The sequence below is a fragment of the Marmota monax genome, unplaced genomic scaffold (assembly GCF_021218885.2).
Source record: "Marmota monax isolate L192 unplaced genomic scaffold, Marmota_monax_Labrador192_F-V1.1 WCK01_AAM20220418_F8-fsc00007, whole genome shotgun sequence".
Lineage (NCBI taxonomy): Eukaryota > Metazoa > Chordata > Mammalia > Rodentia > Sciuridae > Marmota > Marmota monax.
Genome location: NW_026692781.1, coordinates 8524128 through 8546054, shown reverse-complemented (window position 1 = coordinate 8546054; position 21927 = coordinate 8524128). Strand labels below are relative to the sequence as shown.

Below are 21927 nucleotides of genomic sequence, written 5' to 3'. Positions count from 1 at the left end.
GTAGGGGGCAGGAGGCTGGGGATTGAACCCAGGGTGCTTTCTTTTTTATTTTGAGACAAGGTCTCACTGAATTGTTCAGGGCCTAAGTTATCGACTAACTTAACTTGGGATCCTCTTGCCTAGGCTTCCTAAGTTGTTGGGATTTCAGGTATGTTGCCTGGCTCTTTATCCATTCTTTTTCTTTCTTTCTTTTTTGAACCCAGGGATTTTTAACCACTGAGCTACATACCCAGCCCTTTTTTATTTTGAGATGGGGTCTTGCTAAATTGCTTAGGACCTCACTGAAGTTTGCAAGTGTTATTCGTTCACCCCCACCCCCACCATGCTGAGCTCTTTATCCATTCTTTTTTTGGTGGGTGGGGGTACCAGGGATTGAACTCAGGGGTACTCAACACTGAGCCATATCTCCCAGCCCTATTTGTATTTTATTTAGAGTCAGGGTATCACTGAATTGCTTAGTGCCTTATTTTTGTTGAGGCTGTCTTTGAACTCTCATCCTCCTGCCTCAGTCTCCTGAGCCACTGGGATTATAGACATGTGCCACTGCGCCGGGGTCTTTATATCCATTTTTGTTATTATTTTGCCTCCCTTTTCCCTACCATCTTATCACAAATGATGTTAAATAAAAAGAAGATTGTAAAAAAAACTAAAATGAGTAGCTTTTAAAATATTTGATAAGATTTCTCATTTTATGGACTTAAATATCCAGAACTATATATGTGATAACCTATGTTCATCTTGTAAAGGCTAGTACTGGACAATATTTATGCAGTCTTTTGTTATAATAATACTATTGAGTACCTGATTATAAAGTAACATAGGTTAAGGTTTACTTACATAGTATATGGAAGGACTTTTGTTCATATCTGATTCCCACTTAATCCTTTCACTGGGAACATAGAAACAGCAGGTTAGAGCTATTCAATTGGGCCTTAATTCCTAGCCATCAAATAAAATTCATTCTATATCTGGGCACATAGTAGATAATTATATCTATTAGATGAATGAATGTGCTCTTATCTTTTGGTCCCTCATCCAGCAAAGGAAAATATGACTGCTCCATCAGCTAAACCTGTAAGTGCTCTGGATTATCATGTCCTCCTGGCTGGAAATTCACTCTCACTCTCTAGTGAATCTTTCTCATAAGCATTTTAAAGGTTTGTCTTTCCTGTTTTTAAAACCAAACACCTTTTGTCTTATGTCCCCTTCTAGCTTCCACTGCTGTGTTTCTCTCTTTTTTCCTCAAACTTCATGAAAAGTTTAGATCTATAGTTGTTATTACTCTGTCACTTCTTGCTCACTAGTCATTTTCTTTATTGACTTATCTGCAGCATCTGATGTTGTGTATTTCCTTTCTTCTTTTTTTTAATTTTTTAAATATTTATTTATTTTTTCAGTTATCCGCAGACACAACATCTTTGTTGGTATGTGGTGCTGAGGATCGAACCCGGGCCGCACGCATGCCAGATGAGCGTTCTACCGCTTGAGCCACATCCCCAGCCCTCCTTTCTTTCTTGAAACACATTCTTTCCTTTTATTTACCATATTTTCTTGGCTGCTCCCTTCTCATCCCTTAAATGTTTGTGTTCCTTATAGCTCACCTTCTATCCTCATTCTCATAGTGCCTGAGTGATATAAACTACGGTGGATGGACTCAGTAGCATAGTGAGAATTCCCAACTATGTATCTCTAGCATATACCTCTTTCTGTGCTCTAAACCTGTAAGACTAGTTTCTTTACTTCTGTATATCTCAAATAGTTAAAACTCAATGATCGAATTAACAACTGTCCCTCTCCATCTGGACCTTATCTAGTAGTAGTTCCTATTTCACCATCTACTTAGTTGCCTAGGCCAAAATCTTTCATCTAATTCCCCCCCCTTGATTTTTGGAGTGGTTATTCTGGTTTTAAAAAAAAATAGTTTAAACCTGTTTGATGCAGTTTTTTTTATTGTTGATTATATGTTCTAATTTTTATTAATGTAAAGTCAAGTTATTTGATAGGGGTTTTTTTGGTGGGTGGGGGACGGTGCTGGAGTTTGAACCCAGGTCCTCAAATGCACTAAGCACATGATCTTCTATTGAGCTACATTAAAAATGTGCAGGAATTTGTTTTATTAAAGGAGGTTAATTCAGTGTTCTAAATCATCATTTTTTTAAAAAAAAAAAATCAGTTTTCTGAGATAAAAAAAACTTGATTAGTTCTCTTACTTTCACTTAGAAAATGATGTTGTATTATTACAGCATTATTGTATAATAGTCATTTCTGCTGAGAAAGTAACACAGCTTCCTGCCATATCCATTCTTCAATTATTGCATGCTCATTTTGTCCCCAGGATGGTAAAACTTCTCAAATAGAAACTGTCTCTTATTGCTATATGTCCTTCTTATAGTAATGTTGTGGACATTATAGGTCATTTTAGTAATGGTTGCCTTTTTTTTTTTTTTGTACCAGGAATTGAACGCAGGGACTCTCAACCATTGAGCCACACCCCCAGCCCTATTTTTTTTTGTTGTTGTTTTTAAGACAGAGTCTCACTGAGTTGCTTAGTGCCTCACTTTTGCTAAGGCTGGCTGGCTTTGAACTCGAAATCATCCTGCCTCAGCCTCCTGAGCTGCTGGGATTACAGGTGTGTGCCACTGCGCCTGGTAGTAATGGTTGACTTTTTTTTTTTTCTTTAAATATTTTTTAGTTTGTAGATAACACACACAGGGGCTGGGGATGTGGCTCAAGCAGTAGCGCGCTCGCCTGGCATGCGTGCGGCCCGGGTTCGATCCTCAGCACCACATACAAACAAAGATAACACACACAGTATCTTTATCTTTATGTGATGCTGAGGATTGAACCCAGTGCCTCACACATGCCAGGCAGGCGCTTGACCAATAAGCTACAGCCTTAGCCCTTAATGGTTGACTTTTAAAGCTTAAGATTGTAAGCAACAGTTTCAAGTGAATGCTGCCTTTCGCATTCCATATACTACCTACAGATAGGCAGAATAGATATAAACTGTGAGATTATAGATGTAAATTATGAGAGATTAAAGGCATTAGAATTTGTTTCGTTTTACATTGATCACTGGATTTATTGACCAATAAACTCTTAACTGAAGTTTCACTCTTATTGAATTCTTTAAAAAGTAAGCTGTCCTGCTGGCTTTATTCCCATTTTTGGTTTATCTTTGCTGTTTAGAATAAAATTGTTTTGAAAACAATAAGCCAGGAGGAACAAAGACTTACTTTTTTGTTTTGTTTAGTTTTTACCTAATATTGAGTTAGAGAAGTTTAGCTCTCATGCTTTCTTTCAGGGCCAGTGGGCTGCTTCTCATTTGCATTTGTTTTTTTCTTTAGATATTAGGATCAAGGAAGAAGAACCTGATCCTGAAGAGTGGCAGCTCAGTGGTGATTCTACATTGAATACCAATGATCTAACACACTTAAGAGTACAGGTGGTAGATGAAGAAGGGGACCAACAACATCAAGAAGGAAAAAGACTTCGGAGGGTAGCTTGCACCTGTCCCAACTGTAAAGAAGGCGGTGGGAGGTATGCATACATGAACCATACTCCTTATGTTTTTGTTTTTGTGTTTGTTTGTTTTTAAGAGTACTAATATCACCACCCTAAATTTTTAAAATATCGCATGCCATGTCACTTAATTTGGAAAATTATTCATTACATGATCATTTTTGGGTGTGTGACTATAAAAGAGTGTGATATAAATTAGAAAATAAAAATATGAAATTGAATTTTCAGATATGAATGCCTTTAAAACTAAAATTATGTAGTTTTTTAAAAACAATGTAACAGATGCAATTTTATTGGCCCATATTAGAAATAATACTGTTAGCAGACTAGCAATGGGTTTTGCTTAAATACAGATTAAAAAAATTCTTGAGTATTACAGTTACATAAAAATATTGTTTTTATTAGAAAATTCAGAAATAGCTGATAAGCACAAACATTTTCATTTTCAACAGAAATGGGAATAAATGGCCTGATTGGGGGGGTGGATTTTTTTTAGTATTTCAAGTCAGTTTTTTTTTTTTTAAACACTAAGACAATTACATGACAGGAATAAACTCAAACCATTAGTATTTGTGTCAGATGTTAAGCTTATTGACTAAGAGACTGTGACTCATTTTTAAACAACACCTCAAATAATTGATGTAGCAATGTTGAAGATGATGCATAAATTATGCATCAGGTCAACTTTTGAGAAAGAGAAAACTTGGATAGCAGTATTGTTATCAGGCAAGATGGGATTAAGGTTTAAAGCTTCAAGTGGACAGACATGGATATATTTCTTGTTAATAATATCAAGTTTCCATCAAACAAATTTAATATTCATAGTACTTTTTTCTATAGCTTTGAAATACATGAGCAAAAACTGGTAGAACTGTAAAGCTATACTGAACAATTTCTTGGTCATAGTGAAAGGTCTTAACACACTACTGTTAAGTACAGTTTAAGTGACAAAATATACTGTAAAATAGAAGGGTGTATATAAATATATGCAGTTTATCTGACAAGATCAACTTTCTCTGCCTTTTTGGATTGGTCTTATTAGCTGATTTGTACACTGGCCAGCCCATTTGCAATACTACTACAACTGCTGCTATTACTACTACTACTAATAGCTAATATCTGCTAACATTGTGAACTTAATATATTCCAGTATGTCTTATAAGTGAGCTATAGAGAAGAACAAACAAATACTTACTCCAAAGATTTTGCCATTATACTACTATCTATAGAGTGAATCTGCTTTTGCATTATATCCTTAGGTGTTTGCATTTATTGTAATCAGTTGTTTTAAATTTATTTGTTCAAAAAAATTCTTGTTAGGCAATAACTTCTGAAATTCTTATTTTAGAGAACTTATGAAAATCAAATCTAATTGTAGACCTAGGCCTGGCCTGTTTCATTTGTTCTTTAAAGTAAAAATCTTTTAATTAATTGCTATGTGCTAAACTAACATATATTCCTAAAAATTCAGCAATATGGAATAATATTTTTAAAACTCCAAAATCCTAACCTACTTTAATATTAACCACTATAGCACTTTGTTATGTATCCTTTCAGATATTACATGTATTTTAAAGTAGAATCATTATCTCCTCACTGTTTTATTTGTCTCTTCTTATTTTGAAAACTTTGTCACCATATTTCCAAGTCGAGTTTGTATCATTTTTATGTCTGAAGTATTCTATTGCATGATGTGTAATAATTTAGTATTTTCTTTTGTTGGGGCTTGTCATAATCCTCACATAGGTCTTTGCATATTTGTCTGATTATCTCATTAGTATAAATTGGCAGAACTAGAATTGCTGGGTCAAAGAATTTTCTGCTAGAAAGGCTGAATCAATTTCAACTCCCACCAGTGTTGTATTAGAATATCTGCATTTTCACATCCTGACCAACACTGGATTTTGTTATTTTATATATATATATATATATATATATATATATGTTGTAGATGGACACAATGCCTTTATTTTATTTGTTTATTTATATTTGGTGCTGAGGATCAAATCCAGGGCCTTGTGCAAGCGAGGCAAGCGCTCTATCACTGAGCTACAACCCCAGTCCCAAACACTGGATTTTAATCATATTTTTCAACCTTTTAAAGCTGACATGTGAAAATAATATCACTATTGTTTTACTTGGCGAGGTTGAACATTTTTTTGGTTGTTACTTTGCCATTTAAAAATTTCTTGTGAATTGTTTGTCTTTTGTGAATCTGTTAATTTGTGTATTAACTGTCATGTGCATATATTTTTTGCCGGTTTTATATTGCCTTCAGCTTTATGTCGATAGTTTGCAGAACGCATTGTTATATATAAGTAGTTCCATCGTATGGTTGACAGACTTTTTTTTAAACACAAAATTTAAATTGGTCAGTGTTTTATTAGATTCCTTGTTATCATGTGTTAAAAGCCCGAGAATTAGAAAAATATTCACTCACTTTTTTCTAGGACAATTTTTACTTTGTTTTAAAAAATAGCTTCCTATAAGTAATAAAAATCAAGGTTCTTAAGAAGAAAACTATATTGTCTATTAAAACTCTTTTGAACAATATACAACTAGTGTGTGTGTGTGTGTGTGTGTGTATGAGATAGGAACACTTGTATAAATTGCAATTGTTGCATCTAATTAGTAGAAGCACTAACATATTGTAAGTCCAAAATATTTCATAACATTCTGCAAGGAAGAGAAGTGGCATGTAAGATTTAAAAAAAAAAAAAAATTGGCCCTTTTTTTCCCAATCATTTTCTTAAAATTTTTCTTAAAAGAATACGAGCAAGATGGCATTTTTTGAGAGTTAATTTCATTCATCTTTAGAGAACTGAGTTTTGTTTCCCTTTTTGAGCAAGGTGTAAAAATAATAAAAACATATTCATTTAGCCAATATTTATTGAGCAGAACCAACCTTGAGAAACACCAGTAGAGGAGACATCTTGATTGTAATAAAATAATATAGAATTCTAAAGACATTATTATTGTGTAGGTTTTGTATGCATTAAAGCCTTGATCCATATTTTTTAATTTAATTTGTAAAATTTGTTTTGTCAGCATTTAGTTTGTCTTGTTTTCTCCCACCCTAACCAAGAGAAACTAGATTTATTCAACTTTTCTTAACTCCACCCAGAATTTTGCATTATTTATTCTGTGTGGTCATTAAATCACTATGCACTTACGAATAGAAACTTAAAATTGTTAGTTTTTTAGGTTATCTAATAGGTGCTAGTGGCTATATAATAGGTATTAGTGGTATCTAATTATGTGTCAGTCAAGAAGAAGAGTTATAAGCCGGGCACAATGGCACACGCCTGTAATCCCAGTGGCTCAGGAGGCCGAGATAGGAGGATCGTGAGTTCAAAGCCAGCCTCAGCAACTGCGAGGCTGCTAAGGAATCAGTGAGACCCTGTCTCTAAATAAAATACAAAATAGGGCTGAGGATATGGTTCAGTGGTCAAGTGCTCCTGAGTTCAGTCACCCTCCCCCGCAAAAAAGATGTGTGAATCTTTTCTTTGTTGAGAAATTCACTTCAGTCCTTTTCCCTTCCATCATAGGACATGGCAAAAATTCATATCTAGCATATTTAGATCTTAATCTTGAATCAAATACCCCCACCTTTTCTTTTTTGTGGTGCTTGGGATTGAACCCAGCACTTCATACATGTTAGTCAAGTGCTCTACTGCCGAGCTACAGCCCTAGCCTCAAATTTCCTTTTGAAGTGGAAACTTGGACTTGAATGTTGAGCATTTCCCTTAAATTATAGTATTTATGTATGACTGTGCTCCATTTTTTTCTTTCTTAGATAGATACTGATCCCATTTTAAACAGTGAATATTTCTCTTATGATTCAATTGAAAAATCTTTCCCTACTAATTTTTTGGTTTTTTGAGAACCCAAATTTGTTGTGTTGAGTTGTTAGATTCTTAGGCTTTGTTAGTGCTCCCAGGCTAAATTTTGCTGAGTTTGTGAAATAACACTTTTGAGTTTATAAAAAGCACATTGATTCACCTAAGTGGTAATCTTAGAGGAGAGGCAAGAGGTCATGAATATACAAGTGAACTGAATTGGGTTGTCTGTGAAATTGCTATGGTGAACACAATACGTAAAATTGGTTTGTACACTACTAGCCACAAACATTGCTGTTTTTCTTAGGGCTATTAAGGATAAAGCAAATTTTTAAGAAGCTGAATGAAATGGAAACAATCAAACTTTGGCATTGCAAGTGAGCCAGAAAAACCTTTCACTCAGAAACCCAGCTCTTTGAAGAGAGTTGTAGAAAATGGGGGTGGACTGGAGCAGGAACTAGAATTGTGTTAGATTATGACATCCTTGCCCTTGAGACAACAGCATGACTCCTCCTTGTCTTTACTTATGCTATTCCTCTGCCTGGAATGCCTTCCCTTCTTTCTATCTAAATCCTACCCACCTCCTCCACGAAGTCTTCTCTAACTACTGGAGCCCACATTGATGTCTCCCTGTTCAGAACACCTATGGCACCTAACAGCCAGCACTGCACCGTTTAGCACTGTTTGTCCTATGGCAATTTCACATGCTACTGAGTGTGAGTACATTAAAATATAAATGTGGGGAAATATGCATTTTTCCAGTAAAATTTGAGAAACAATAGGTGTATTGTATACAGGAGGATTTATAGGATATGGAAAGTTTATAGGCTACACCTAGACTGTGAGATTGGGGGAGGAGGGCAGATGGGGGATTAAATATACTATTAAATCTCAGAGAAACATTGCGAAGTTTATACAATGTGATTTTGGTAATTGTTGTGTCCAAAACGTCATGTTAAAAAAAAAAAACTACAATTTTAATAACAGCCTGATTTTTGTTGTAGACTTTAATACTGTCCCTATAATAGTTCTGGAATCAAAAAAGTTTAGATGCCTCTGTTCACTCATCAAAGCACATGTCTCCCAAACTCTGTTGTTGGTATCAAGTACTGAAATGTAATGTCAAATTTATATGACATGGAAAAGATGTTTTTTGTTATATCCCTTATGTATTATTTTGGATACCTTTGCATAATTTATGGCAGAAGTAATTTAACTGTAAAAGTAATTTTGATTTCATTGAATGATGTGAGTTAAGACCATAGCTTTAGTTAAATTTAAAAAAAATCAAAAAAGCTTTGTCCAAAGTTAACATATATATAAAGTGTAGCTATTCAAATATTTTAAAATATGCTTAAATCGCGTTGATTTATTTGAATAAATATGCTTAAATCATGTTAATTTATTTACAGTCTTCTTAAACTACCTATATTCTTTTTAATCATGCCCATGCTCAGTTAAATTTGTGCATTTGTATTTTGGTTTAAATATTTAAAAAATTATCTGACATGACATGACTATTTTAATAATAACAGTTTCCCATACAATTGATTGAATTGGGCTTATGCCTAGTATTTGAGAATTGATTTTGACAGACTAGTAAAGAGCTTTACTGTATATTCATAATTACATAATTCTTGAGTATATTTACATTTGGAAAGCAATCGTTAATTCTGAAATAAAGTTAACATGTAAAACACGTTTAAAATATATAAATTTTTATTTAAAGAGATAAAAATAGTTTTGATTTCTGATTTCATGTTGATAATGTCTTCTTTTTGAAACGCAACATGAGGATGGATATATGATATAAATGGTAATGTCCATTTGAATACTTTCATATAAGTGTATATTATTCTGTGTGTGTGTGTGTTTTTTTTTAGAGGTACCAATCTTGGGAAAAAGAAGCAACACATTTGTCATATACCAGGATGTGGTAAAGTCTATGGGAAGACCTCACATCTGAGAGCGCATCTGCGTTGGCATTCTGGAGAGCGCCCTTTTATTTGTAACTGGATGTTCTGTGGCAAAAGATTTACTCGAAGTGATGAATTACAGAGGCACAGAAGGACACATACAGGTTAATGATATTTTATATTTGATTTTTTTTTAATGCGTTTGTGTGCTGGGGATTGATCCAAGAACCTTGCATATACTAAACGTACACTATACCCTGAGCTTTACCCCCATTCCCTCTAATATTTGCTGAATTTAATGTTGATGACTAATTATATCACAGTTTTACCTTCAGTAACACTAATATAAAAACATTAATTCTAAAGAATAAGCCAATGTGAACTATCTTATAAAACTAAGTTTTATTTTATGAAGATTTTGGTTAGCTTTTGTTGACATTGTAGAATATTTTAAGATCTACCTATTTTGTTCATTTTAAATTGGTTACTTTTACTCTTGATCCATCTTGTTGTTCTTTCCTCCTAACACTGTAGCAAAGAGTAAACCTTTTCTTCTATTAAATTTGGGTATTTCACCATTCCTATTAGTAATTTATCTTGAGGTAAGGGAAAGACATTCCACTGAAGAATACCCAAGGCATTGTTGAGGTTGAAATTCTCCTTTGATTTTTTTAAAAATTTTCTTATTGGTGTATTGTAGTTATACATAATAGTGGGATTTATTATGCCATTTTGGACATGAACATTATTTGGTTGTTTTTACATAGCATTATGTGATTGTTACATGAGGTAGACCCCAGGACTGATCCAAGATGAAGTCTAATGTACTAATAATTTAGAGATAGTTTCCTCTTGCTACCATGTAAAAATTACATGATCAATGTATTTATTTAAGCTGGGGCTGTAGCTCATTGACAGAGTACTTGCCTAGCACGTGTGAGGCATTGGGTTCGATCCTTAGCACCACATAAAAATAAATAAAATAAAGGCATGCTGTCCATATAAAACTAAAAAAAAAAAAATTTTAAGCATTCATTCATCAGTCTATGATCAACATTAAAGAATTGGAAAATAGATACTGTTACACAATTTTTAGAGAGTTTAGAAGAAAAAAGCATGGTGAAATGGAGAGCAATGTTGGATTAAGTCTGCAACATCTGGATTCCAATCTAAGTTCTCTAGTAGATAAGCAAATAAACTGTCCCTGTTTCTGCTTTATGCTTTTTACTTTGACTTTAAATACTATATAAAACAATCAGTGAAGTATAAAGCATTACACATATTAGATATTCTACTTCTATATCTTTCATTGGGTACTAATCAGATAAGATTAACTTGCAACAAACAGTATATGAAAATAGAAGCCAGGCCTGGTGACACACGCTTGTAATCCCAATTTCTTTTGAGGGTGAGACAGGAAGATTTTGAGTTCACAGCCAGCCTCAGCAATTTAGTGAGACCCTGTCTTTAAATAAAATACCAAAAAGGGGGTAGGGGTAGCTGGGGATTCCCTGGTACCCCTCCACCCAAAAAAAGGTAGATAGTGAAAAGATTTTATATTATAGTTTGTGCTATTGGATATTCTCAGAAGGAAAGATAATTATTGCTTGAGATATAAAGGCATCCTTGGGTAGTAAACCTTAAAACTTTTCTTTATTGCAATTTGGTCAGTAAGTTTTAAAAGGAAATAATGTAAATGGAGGAAAAAGTCTATGATCAAATAAGTGGGTTAAAGAGGATACAAATACCTACAAGGGAGTACTTCTTAGAATTTTTAAATTGAAAGCTAAATGAACATCATATGTCTTTAATGGATGGTATAATATGTATTAAGTTTTCCCAACCTCATTTGATCATTGTGCTATTTGTTGTGGAACATCTCTTATGACTGATCTTCAAAAAAAATATTGGGAAGTATTTTTCTAAAAAATGGTGGTGTGTTGATAGAAGTAAGAGCATGAGTGAAGTTTAAAGTTTTTACATAAACTATTTCTGTTATGTAGGATTGAGGCATGTTGTAGAAGGACCTGTAAAGGCAATGGAGCATCTGAACTGTTGGGTTATCTTGACGTTACCCTTGCATTACATATCATTTAGTACAAAGATGAAGTTTTATAGTGTAATATTTGGGAAAATGAGTCTGATGTTTTATTGGCTTGGAGAAGGTAAGACTAGGAGGTTATTGCGTCGTGGTTAATGCATTAGGGCTAATATGGACTTACCTAGAGTAAAGGTACAGAAATGGAAGCTAGGTAAACCTTGTTGGGGGTGGGGGTGTACTAGAGATTGAACTCAGATGTGCTTTATCACTGAGCCACATTCCCATCCCTTTTCTTTCTTTCTTTCTTTTTTTTTTTAAATTTTTATTTTTTAGTTGTAGTTGGACACAATACCTTTATTTTATTTATTTTTATGTGGTGCTGAGGATCAAACCCAGCATCTCACAAGTGCTAGCAAGTGCTCTACCTCTGAGCTACAATCCCAACCCCCCCACTAAAACATTTTTGAAGAAAGAAATTAAGAAACTGTTTACTAGATTTATTGATTGATTTCACTCTTGATTCCTTTTAGGTTCCCCTTTGTCTTCTCTTTCATAACCCTCTTATGTAGTAGGTTATTGATATAGTAGAAATTCAGTCTGTCTTTTGTATTAAGTATTCTTGCTAGAAAGTAAATTTAGGCATCATTTATTAATACCTTTAAAATCTTGGTATATCAAGCTGATATTGGTTATTCCAACTGAAACCATGTCAGGTAGCCATCTCCATTATTCTTGATACTACTCAATCTTTTTGAGCCTAAAGCTTACACATCTTTGCTTTACTCTGGAAGTGCTCAGTGTTGTTACTTGAGTTCATATTTAAGAGTTGAAAGTTTAGTATTGTGGATATGAAAAGAAGTGTGTTACATATGGATGATTGTGTTTATTAGCTGGTTTCTATTTCTTTCACCTTGATTGTTTCCAAACAAAGGTTAAATAGTATTGAACCCAGGACCTTGTGCACTCTACCACTGAGCTACGTTAAATTGCCCAGGCTGGCCTTGAATTTGTGGTCTTCCTGACTCAACCTCTAAAGTCACAGGGACTACAGGCTTTAACAGAGGTGTTTCAAATCAAAATATTATTATAGTTTATTAGTCTCTCATATAATATGTTTGAGGATTGCTTTTCATCCAGAAGTAAAGATGGAATTAATTTGGAGAGATATTCAATAAGAGGAATCTTGAGGAAGCAGCTCATGAAACTAATACAATTTTAGTAGATCCCTGCTTTTCACCCTCAACCATCAGTTTTGGCTTTAAGAGAGAATTCTGACTATTTGAGATTGAATTTTTAAAATTAAGTAACAATTTTTTTTTTCTTAACAGGTGAGAAGAAATTTGTTTGTCCAGAATGTTCAAAACGTTTTATGAGAAGTGACCACCTTGCCAAACATATTAAAACACATCAAAACAAAAAAGTTATTCACTCTAGCAGTACAGTGCTAGCCTCTGTGGAAGCTGGGCGAGATGATACTTTGATAACTGCAGGAGGAACAACACTTATCCTTGCAAATATTCAACAAGGTTCTGTTTCAGGGATAGGAACTGTTAATACTTCTGCCACCAGCAATCAGGATATCCTTACCAACACTGAAATACCTTTACAGCTTGTGACAGTTTCTGGAAATGAGACAATGGAGTAAATATTACACAAATACTTATTCATTGTGGTTATTTTTATACAGTAGTGAGAAGAATATTGTTCCTAAGTTCTTAGATATCTTTTTATTGATGTGCAAAAATTTTTGGATTGACAGTAACTTGGTTATACATGACACTGAAATGCCTTACTTTGTATGATATTCCATAGTATATTAAAAATGGTAAAATTGCATGGGTTTTGTAGGTACTTTTGGAATCTAGAAGAAATGAAATTTTACCAAGTTATATAAAGAGAAAATTGAATTTAACAATGCGAATGGTAGTCTAACCAAATGCATCAATCCTGTGTGGTTTAGTGTAAAAATGAGAACATGTTGGTATTTATCTATTGTAAGATAAAAAAAAAAAGTTGGTGGGTGAAAGAAATCATGTTATGATAAAAATTTTTGTAATTTTCTTGATGACTGGAATTTTTATTATGCATAACTGACAAATCAAGTTTCCAAGCAAATGTTACATAGTGTAGGCTTTACTTAGCTTATCAATTTGTCATTTTGAAGCTAATTATTTTAATTAGGTTAACTATGTACAATATTTTAAGCATTACTCTTGTAAGATTTTGAAAACTACATTTTAACATGGAACTCTAGGGATAGTCACCTTTTAAATCCTGTTGAAAAGCCATGTTTAAGATTTAATTTGCCAAAATAATGTCTTGTTAATATTCTTTCAATAACGAAGTTGGGCAATATAACCAATGTTTAAAAAAAGTTTAAAATGTATAGGTTGAGGCATTTGGGTGGTAAGAAAATGTTATAGTGAATTAGCCCTTTTCTTGAATATTGGAGGACCAAAAAAAAAAAAAAGAAAAGAAAGAAAAATAAATAAGGTGTATTGCGTCTTAGCGGTGATTTTTATCCAATCTTGTTTCCAAAAACCATGTCTGCCAGGGCCTTAAAAGCCATCATGTAAATTACCAGTAAAGTATAACATATGCAAACATAACAAAATCACTTCCATAGTGACAATACTCCAACTATATGGATATTAGTCATAGAAAACTAGACATTTTATGATATTTTTTAAGTTTTTTTTTGTTTGTTTTGTCTAGGTAGTCAGTCTGCACTTAAATATCAACCATTTTCCTTTTTTTTGCTTCTTCCCTTAAAATTTATATGTATCCAATACATTTAATTGAGAAACGTATGTTTTTTATTATGCTGTATTTTCTTTTTATTTTTTAATTATTGTTTATATTTTCAATTAAAAATGTACAAAATAAAGTTACATTGCTGGTCTTGTAAGAGCTATACAATTTTCCTAAATGTATACCTATAACTGCAGCAGTTCACCTATTTCAGAAATTTGGAATTCTGTTCATTTGTTATCTTTAAGACCACCTCAGATTTAAAGGCTACCTTATTGTACGTTTCAAGTGTATTATAACAGTGTGGTAGTTAATAAAACACTATTTTTTTTTCTTTTGAGTTTGTTGTTGTATTCCTATGCATTTAAAATATTGTAGTGGTACGGGATAAGAAAATTTGTGTCTTATTTTTTAACTTAGCCATTTTCAGATGCTTGATTTTAGACACTGAAATTGTAAACAGGTATATTTATTTAAGAAGCGTTGTATAGAAAATTAAATTGGCAATTTAATTTTTCACCTAAGAATGACTTTGTTAAATTTTAAAAAACCTTATTAACCCTTAGCCTATGTGAATTCATATTAGTTTTATCAATTCCATTTGCAACCTCTTTTGTTTCCCCTTTAAAGCAGTACATTTTTTTAAAGAAGCACTGAACATAATTCAACTGTAATCCAGGTTTAGATACAGTTTAATAATAGTTCATTTCCAAAATAAAAGCTATCATAAGTGAAGCCATGAAATTTCCTAACACTTGATTTTAATACATTGCACTAATTTTCTAAAACAACTCTTGAGTAACCAATTTTTACAATAGATGGAATATTTATGAAAAATCTGCCATTAGGTATATTTTTGTGTGTACATATTTGTATATATAGAACCCAGGCGATTATATGAACGAGGAAATAAGAGTCTGTATATCGTGTCTTAACACCAGAACTAGAGTGCAGGGTGTGAAACTTTTCCAAAGTATGGGGTCTGGAAAAGGAGCAGACATCTTGTTTCAAAAGCCAAAAGCTTTCTCAGGACTGAAGTAAAAATCTTAACTGCCATAGAGAGAGGGAAGCTTTTCTGGCTTTAATTGTTCATCTAGGTCAGAAAGTGCAGAATCCCTGAGATAGGAAGGGAATGATAGGTTTTCCCAAAGGAAGATTGTTAAAGCAGTACATTTAAAACAACAACAATAACAAACTTATTTTTAGTTGTAGTTGAACACAATACCTTTATTTCATTTGTTTATTTTTATGTGGCGCTGAGGATCAAACCCAGGGCCTTGCACATGCTAGGCTAGCGCTCTACCACTGAGCCACAACCCAGCCCTATTTTGTATTTTACTTAGAGACAGAGTCTCCCTGAGTTGCTTCGTCCTCACTTCGTGCCTGGCTTTGAACTCTGGATTCTTCTGTTTCAGCCTTGTTTGTTACATTTTTAAATGCATAGGAAAACCCTAAACACATAAATTAAACGTGGACAATTTTTCCAAATACGTAACTAAAAGCATGTGATAGAAATAATGGAATTTGATTGATTTGAAGTTAAAAGGATTAGAATTTGAATCTTTAAATCCCTTTAGATAATTTTTAGAGTCTTTTATTTTAGTATTTATTTTTAGTTGTAGGAGGACACAATACCTTTATTTTATTTCTATGTGGTGCTGAGGGTCAAACCCAGTGCGTCATGCATGCTAGGTGAGTGTTCTACCTTCGAGATACAACCCAGCACATAGGGTCATTTTTTAATATTTAAGATTGTATGAAGATGATTATTCACTTAAACTGTCCCTTGAGTCAGGAGATTAAACCCTTTTAGAATGATAGTAGAGTTGTTTCTAAATAATAATGGAGTTTTATATTATTTATAGAGCATGTGATCCAAGAATTTCCAAACATAATTTAGAGACTAAACTCAACAAAGAAAAATACTCTTGAAAATTATTTAGTTTTGAGGTTTTGTTAGTATCCTTTAATATATTATTGATTTTAGATTTTTTCCTAACAAAGTAGTTTAGTCTTAAGTGATTTTAAATATTTTTCTATTTTTTAAAAAAGTTGAATATCTTCTAGATATGTAATATTGGAAGAATTATTCTAAGGTAATTTTTTTCTATTAAAAAAGTGTTTAGTGTATATGAGTATTTAACAACTTGTAGTAGTTCACTAGTGAACTATTCCTCTATGAACCAAAAGAAAATACCACTTAAGAGCATCTCATTTTCTGTAGATTGATACTTAAGAGCTTTGAAAAGTGACTCGGTTAACAAAAAATACACAAGATCTTTCAGCGAGATACACTTGTAAATAACTTTGGCCTTTGAAACAGTGAAAATGTTTAAAAATATTTTAAAACATTCAGATAAGTTGAAGCCATGTCATAGAATTAGTTCTTAACCAGTATTGTTCAAACATCAGAAAATACTGGAGAGCTTTTGTCTGTAAATTCATATGTTTGGCCTCATTTTTTAAAAAATTCTTAGATATTCATGACTATAATAGAGTATATTGACATACTAAGTGGAGTATGACTTACTCTAATTAGGGTCACATTCTTGTTGTAGATGATGTAGTTTCACTGGTGGTGTATTCCTATATGAACATAGGAAAGTTATGTTCAATTCATTCCACTGTCATCTGTTCCCATCTCCCCTCTCTTCCCTTCATTCTCCTTTGTCTAATCAATGAACTTACACTCCCCCCCCCCCCCATATTGTGTTAGCATTTGGTTATCAGAACATTGGGCCTCTGGTTTGGGGGGATTGGCTTATTTTACTTAACACGACAGTCTCCAGTTCCATCCCATTTGCTAGCAAATGTCATAATTTCATCATACTTTATGAGTAATATTCTTTAGTGTACATCTCATTTTTTTTTATCCATTCATCTGTTAAAGGGCACGTAGGTTCGTTCCATAGCTTAGCTATTGTGAATTGAGCTGCTGTAAACATTGACGTGGCTGCATCACTGTAGTATGCTGATTTTAAGTCCTTTGGGTATATGCTGAGGAGTGGAGTGGGATAACTGGGTCAGATGGACATTCCAGGGGCTGTTTGATCCTCAGTGCCACATAAAAATACATATATTGTGTCCATGTATAACTAAAAAAAATTTTTTAAAGGTAGTTTCATTCCAAATTTTCTGAGGAAATCTCTATGCTTTCCATAGTGGTTGTACTAATTTTTAGCATGCAATCCTACCAGCAACGTATGAATGTGCCTTTCCCTCCCACATCCTTGCCAACATTTATTGTTACTTGCATTCTTGATAATTGCCATTCTGACCAGAGTGAGATGGAATCTCAGTGTAGTTTTAATTTGCATTTCTCCTAATTGCTAGAGATGTTGAACATTTTTCACATATTTGTTGACCATTTGTGTTTCTTCTATGAAGTTTCTGTACAGTTTCTTTGCCCATTTTTTGATTGGGTTATTTGTTTTTTTTGGTGTTAGGTTCTTTGAGTTCTTTATATATCCTGGAGATTATATATCCTGCTTTATCTGAGGTGTAGGTGGCACAGATTTTCCCCCATTCTGTAGGCTCTGTTCATGTTCTTGATTGTTTCATTTGCTTTGAAGAACCTTTTTAGTTTGATACCATACCATTCTTTTTTGTGGGGTAGGGGCTGCCAGGGATTGAACTCAGGGACACTTAACCACTAAGCCACACCCCGAGCCCTTTTTTGTGTTTAAATAAAACACACAAGGTCTCAATGAGCTGCTTAGGGTCTAAGTTCCTGAAGCTGGCTGGCCTTGAACTCATGATCATCCTACCTCAGCCTCCTAAGCCACTAGGATTACAGGCGTGTGCCAACATGCCTGGCCACTTATTAATTCTTGATTTTACTGCTTGCACTTTTGCAGTCTTGTTGAGGAAGTCGGTTCCTAAGTCGGCATGACAGAGAGTTGGCTGGCCTCATTCTTGACCTGCTGTTGGGGTGGTGTGTATATAATATTTTGAAACGTTTCCTCAGGTTGCTCTGGTAAAAACTCCTATGTTAGAATCACGTAAAACTGAGCAAGCATCTCTTTGGGATCTTAATTGTAGTTTATTCATAGTACTGCTTCCTCAGGATATTTAAATTTTTTTATTGTATTGAGCACTGTTTGAAATTTGAGATTGTTACATAAATGATTTTGGAATAACATTTGGTTTTTAAATTAAGATGACATGTTAGTCATGCTACTTGTAGACAATTTATTTTTCCGTTTAAAGTATATGAAGTTAGTAAAAATTGTTTTCTGTGTAAAAGAGTTGTTTCAGTATGCAGTATGTTTACAACTTAATGCTATGAATGAGTATTAAATCTTTAATTGACGAAGTATGAGACATTAGTTGATAGCTTAGGAACAGAATTTGATATTTTAGTGAACTCACTTTTATTTAGTGTTTTAGAGACACAAAGATTCAGAAATTGGCTTCTTGCTTTGTTCTGCTAAATTTGCATATAACCAAATATATTGTAAATATATACTTTTGGCAGATTTAATGGGCTGTAGAAAACTAAAAGGGAGAATCCTGCATGGAGAAGTCTGGGAAATGCAGGCAGAGTCACAGTTGCATGATAGGGGAATTTATGAGGGATGGGATGAAGATGGGAGAGGGACTGTCATTGCAAGGAGTTGAGAATGTAGTATTTATATCAATTGTAGCTAATTTTTTTGGCGGAGGGTAGGGGGAGAGCTTTTGCAGAAGAATTGAAGTCCAGAGTTTTCAAACACCATGGAATCTAGCTGAGCTAAGGACTAAACCTTCACACTGAAGGAACTGTTAAGAGAGAAGCACTCAGGGAGACCATAGTAAGTATCAAGGTTTTGCTTAACATCAAGTGCAATAAAGTTAAGTTGATGAAGAGCAAGGGAAGACTGCTGGTTTAGGCAATGACAAATTGCCTATTAATCTTTGTAAGCAGCTGAGTGGATAAAAGACTAGTCAGTTGCTGGGAGCCATTAGCCAAGTAGGTATGACAATTTCCTTGCCAGCATACCCCATGTTGCTTAGTGGAAGGACTCATGGAAATAGGACATTTTGCAGTGACATTGCATGTGAGGTGACCTTGCTCAAGGACCAGGGCGGATCCGGGTTTAGGGCGTTCCCGGTTTAGGACAATCCCAGTTTAGGACAATCCGGGTTTAGGGTGGTTCCAGGTTTAAGGTTATTCCTGCTGAGAATAGGGCGTATCCTGCTGCCTGAGTTCCCCTTGAGTTCTCACAGGATTCAGACAGTATTTTTTGGGAGACAGAAGCCCAGTGGGGGTGGATTTGGGCAGAGAACGTGGATTTCCCCAGAACGTGATTGTAGACGGCTGGTGTGAGTTCTGTTTGAATCTACAAGCTGTGTGGTGGCTCGTGATTTTGTGCCCAGCCAGACTGCGGCAGTCAGTTGATGACATGGTTGGAAAAAGTCTATTTAGAGACAGCAGAGAACAGTATTGGTGAGAATATGGGCAGGTGACTGGCCAGATCAGGAATGAGGAAAAGATTTTTTGACAGTTGTATACTAATGGATATAGGGGAAATAAGTATAAAAATTAGAATGACAGTCCACCTACAGGTAACTATTGTAGTAGTTGAACTTAAAATCCATGTTTATTTGTTGTTGTAAAATAAAAACCTTTATTCTATGTATTAAAATGGTATTTAAAAACTGTAGCACCTGTAATCCCAGTGGATTGGGAGGCTGAGGCAGGAGGATCACAAGTTCAAAGCCAGCCTCAGCAACAGAGTAAGACCCTTTGTCAAAATAAAAAAAATAAGGGGCTAGGGTTATGGCTCAGTGGCATATGTGAGGCACTGGGTTTGGTCCTCAGCACCACATAAAAATAAATAAAGGCATTGTGTCCATCTATAACTAAAAAAAAATTTTTTTTAAATAAATAAAAGGGCTGGGGATGTGCCTCAGTGATTAAGCACCCCTAGGTTCAATCCCTTTACAAAAAAACAAAAGTAGGGTTTTTCACTGTTGAACTACTGTTCATTCATTGATTTTCTCCTTCAAAATGAAAGGCGGTCTTAATGATTGCAATGTGAAAAGGACATTTAGAATCTAAATTGATAGTGATGTGTCTGAAGTGACTGCCTCATCAGGAAGGATGGAGAAAAAAGAAAGCACATAAAAGTGTCTTGAAGAAATTATGTCCTAATGCTACTTTAGCAGTTCTGAGAACCATCCAAAGCCTCTGCTTTAATTTTGATTGAAAGGTAAAATTTAGCATTTAATGGTTTAAGGTTGGAAAACATTAAGCTGATGCAGCTTATGTCTCTAATGCCTAAGACTCCAATTAATACACAACAAATACAGAAAGTGTATTTAGAATACCTGTCCAATTTATGTTCCTTTTCTGAATATTATTTCCTGCTACCTTCAAGGAGGAACTTTTCATATTGAACAAGGTGGATGGACATTGGTCAAAGTTGAGCCAATTAGATGATTTCTCCTAAGAATGTGGAATTGGGAAACATATCTTGAGGGGTCCCATTTGGAACATGCAAGTGAAGCAGGAAGAATAAAGCAAAGACAACTTAATCCTACCTCAGAAGAAAAAGAATGACTGCTTTGATTTCTGGTACTGCATTTTTTAGTTCCAATTTTTGTGCCTGTCTGCATTTCGTGCTCTGAGGTAATAAGAAAGCTTTGAAATTTACTGTAAGACTCCTCCACTTCATTTTTTCCTAAAAAAATTTAGGAGGCTATGTAATGCCAAGTAAACAACATCTGAAATGGTTCATTCCCATATAAAACACAATAGTTTGAAATAGTTGGTCACTTGGTCCATAGAAAATATCAAAAAGAAGCTGGGCACAGTGGCACATTCCTGTAATCCCAGAGCTCCAGAGGCTGAGGCAGGAAGATTTCGAGTTCAAAGTGAGACTCAGCAAATTAGTGAGGCTCAAATAACTTAGCAAGATAGAAAAAATAGCAAAATAGAAAAAAGGGCTGGCAAAGTTGCCCAGATCTTAAGTGCCCCTGGGTTCAATTCTTGGTACCAAAAAAAAAAATACCAAAAAGAAAAGCAAGTCATGGTTAGTGCCAGATGAGTCAGCTTTAAATGAGAGAATTTAGTACAGAGCTTAGATGAATTAGAAAGGGTAAGCCTTACAGGACCAATAAAATGAAGAAAACTGTTAAGGCGAGGGGCTGGGAATGGGGCTCAGTGGCAGAGCTCTAGGTGGGTTCTGTTCTCAGTACCACATATAAATAAATACAATAAAAAGATCCATTGACAGCTAAAAAATTTTTGAAGCCAGTACGACTAAGAGGTCCCTCTATAGTCTTTACACCCTCTTATCAGATGGCTATCCTGTGTTTGGTCTTAAGGAATATTGACCTTCTGGCAACATTATTCTTATTATCACACTACTACCTGTATATTTTGGACTTGGAATTGGCTTGTGCCTTCCTTCCCCCCACCCCCCACCTTTGGGTACGAGGAAATGAACACAGGGGCACTCCACCACTGAGCCACATCCCCAGCCCTCTTTTGTATTTTATTTAGATACAGGGTCTCACTGAGTTGCTTAGCACTTCACTGTTGCTGAGGCTGGCTTTGAACTCTCAATCCTCCTGTCTCAGCCTCCATAGCTGCTAGGCTTACAAGTGTGCACCCCTGCGCCCGGCCTATGTCTTACTTTTGATTGTGTATAACCAATTACTTAGTCCTTCCATACCTGGTCATTTAAAAATTCTTAGTTTATTAATTGCATCTTCCTCATTTTTAATTCTTGATAACTTTCTGTGACTTTTATTTTGATATATTTAGTAAAGGTAAAGGCTTTCATAAGATAACAATGATTAAGTACATAGGATTAGGATTTATACACATTTGGACTTGTATACTGCTTACTAGCTATGTGAAAGTGGGCTC

At 34.4% G+C, this 21927-nt stretch overlaps 1 protein-coding gene across 4 annotated transcripts in view; it reads left to right on the top strand.

Annotated features, from left to right (window-relative positions):
- The window catches only part of Sp3 (Sp3 transcription factor), a 58500-nt gene extending 37935 nt beyond the window's left edge, over positions 1–20565 (top strand). For 2 of the 4 annotated variants that reach the window (XM_058580204.1, XM_046447201.2), the window contains 3 exons: positions 3348–3540; positions 9245–9441; positions 12647–14409. In XM_058580204.1, coding sequence (XP_058436187.1) covers positions 3348–3540; positions 9245–9441; positions 12647–12963 — 707 coding nt within the window. In that variant the 3' untranslated portion in view covers positions 12964–14409. Of the gene's footprint in view, positions 1–3347; positions 8078–9244; positions 9442–12646; positions 14410–20431 lie in introns of those variants that run through there. The other 2 variants (XM_058580205.1, XR_009227012.1) reach the window with 2 other exon arrangements.
- The last annotated feature ends 1362 nt before the right edge of the window (positions 20566–21927 follow it).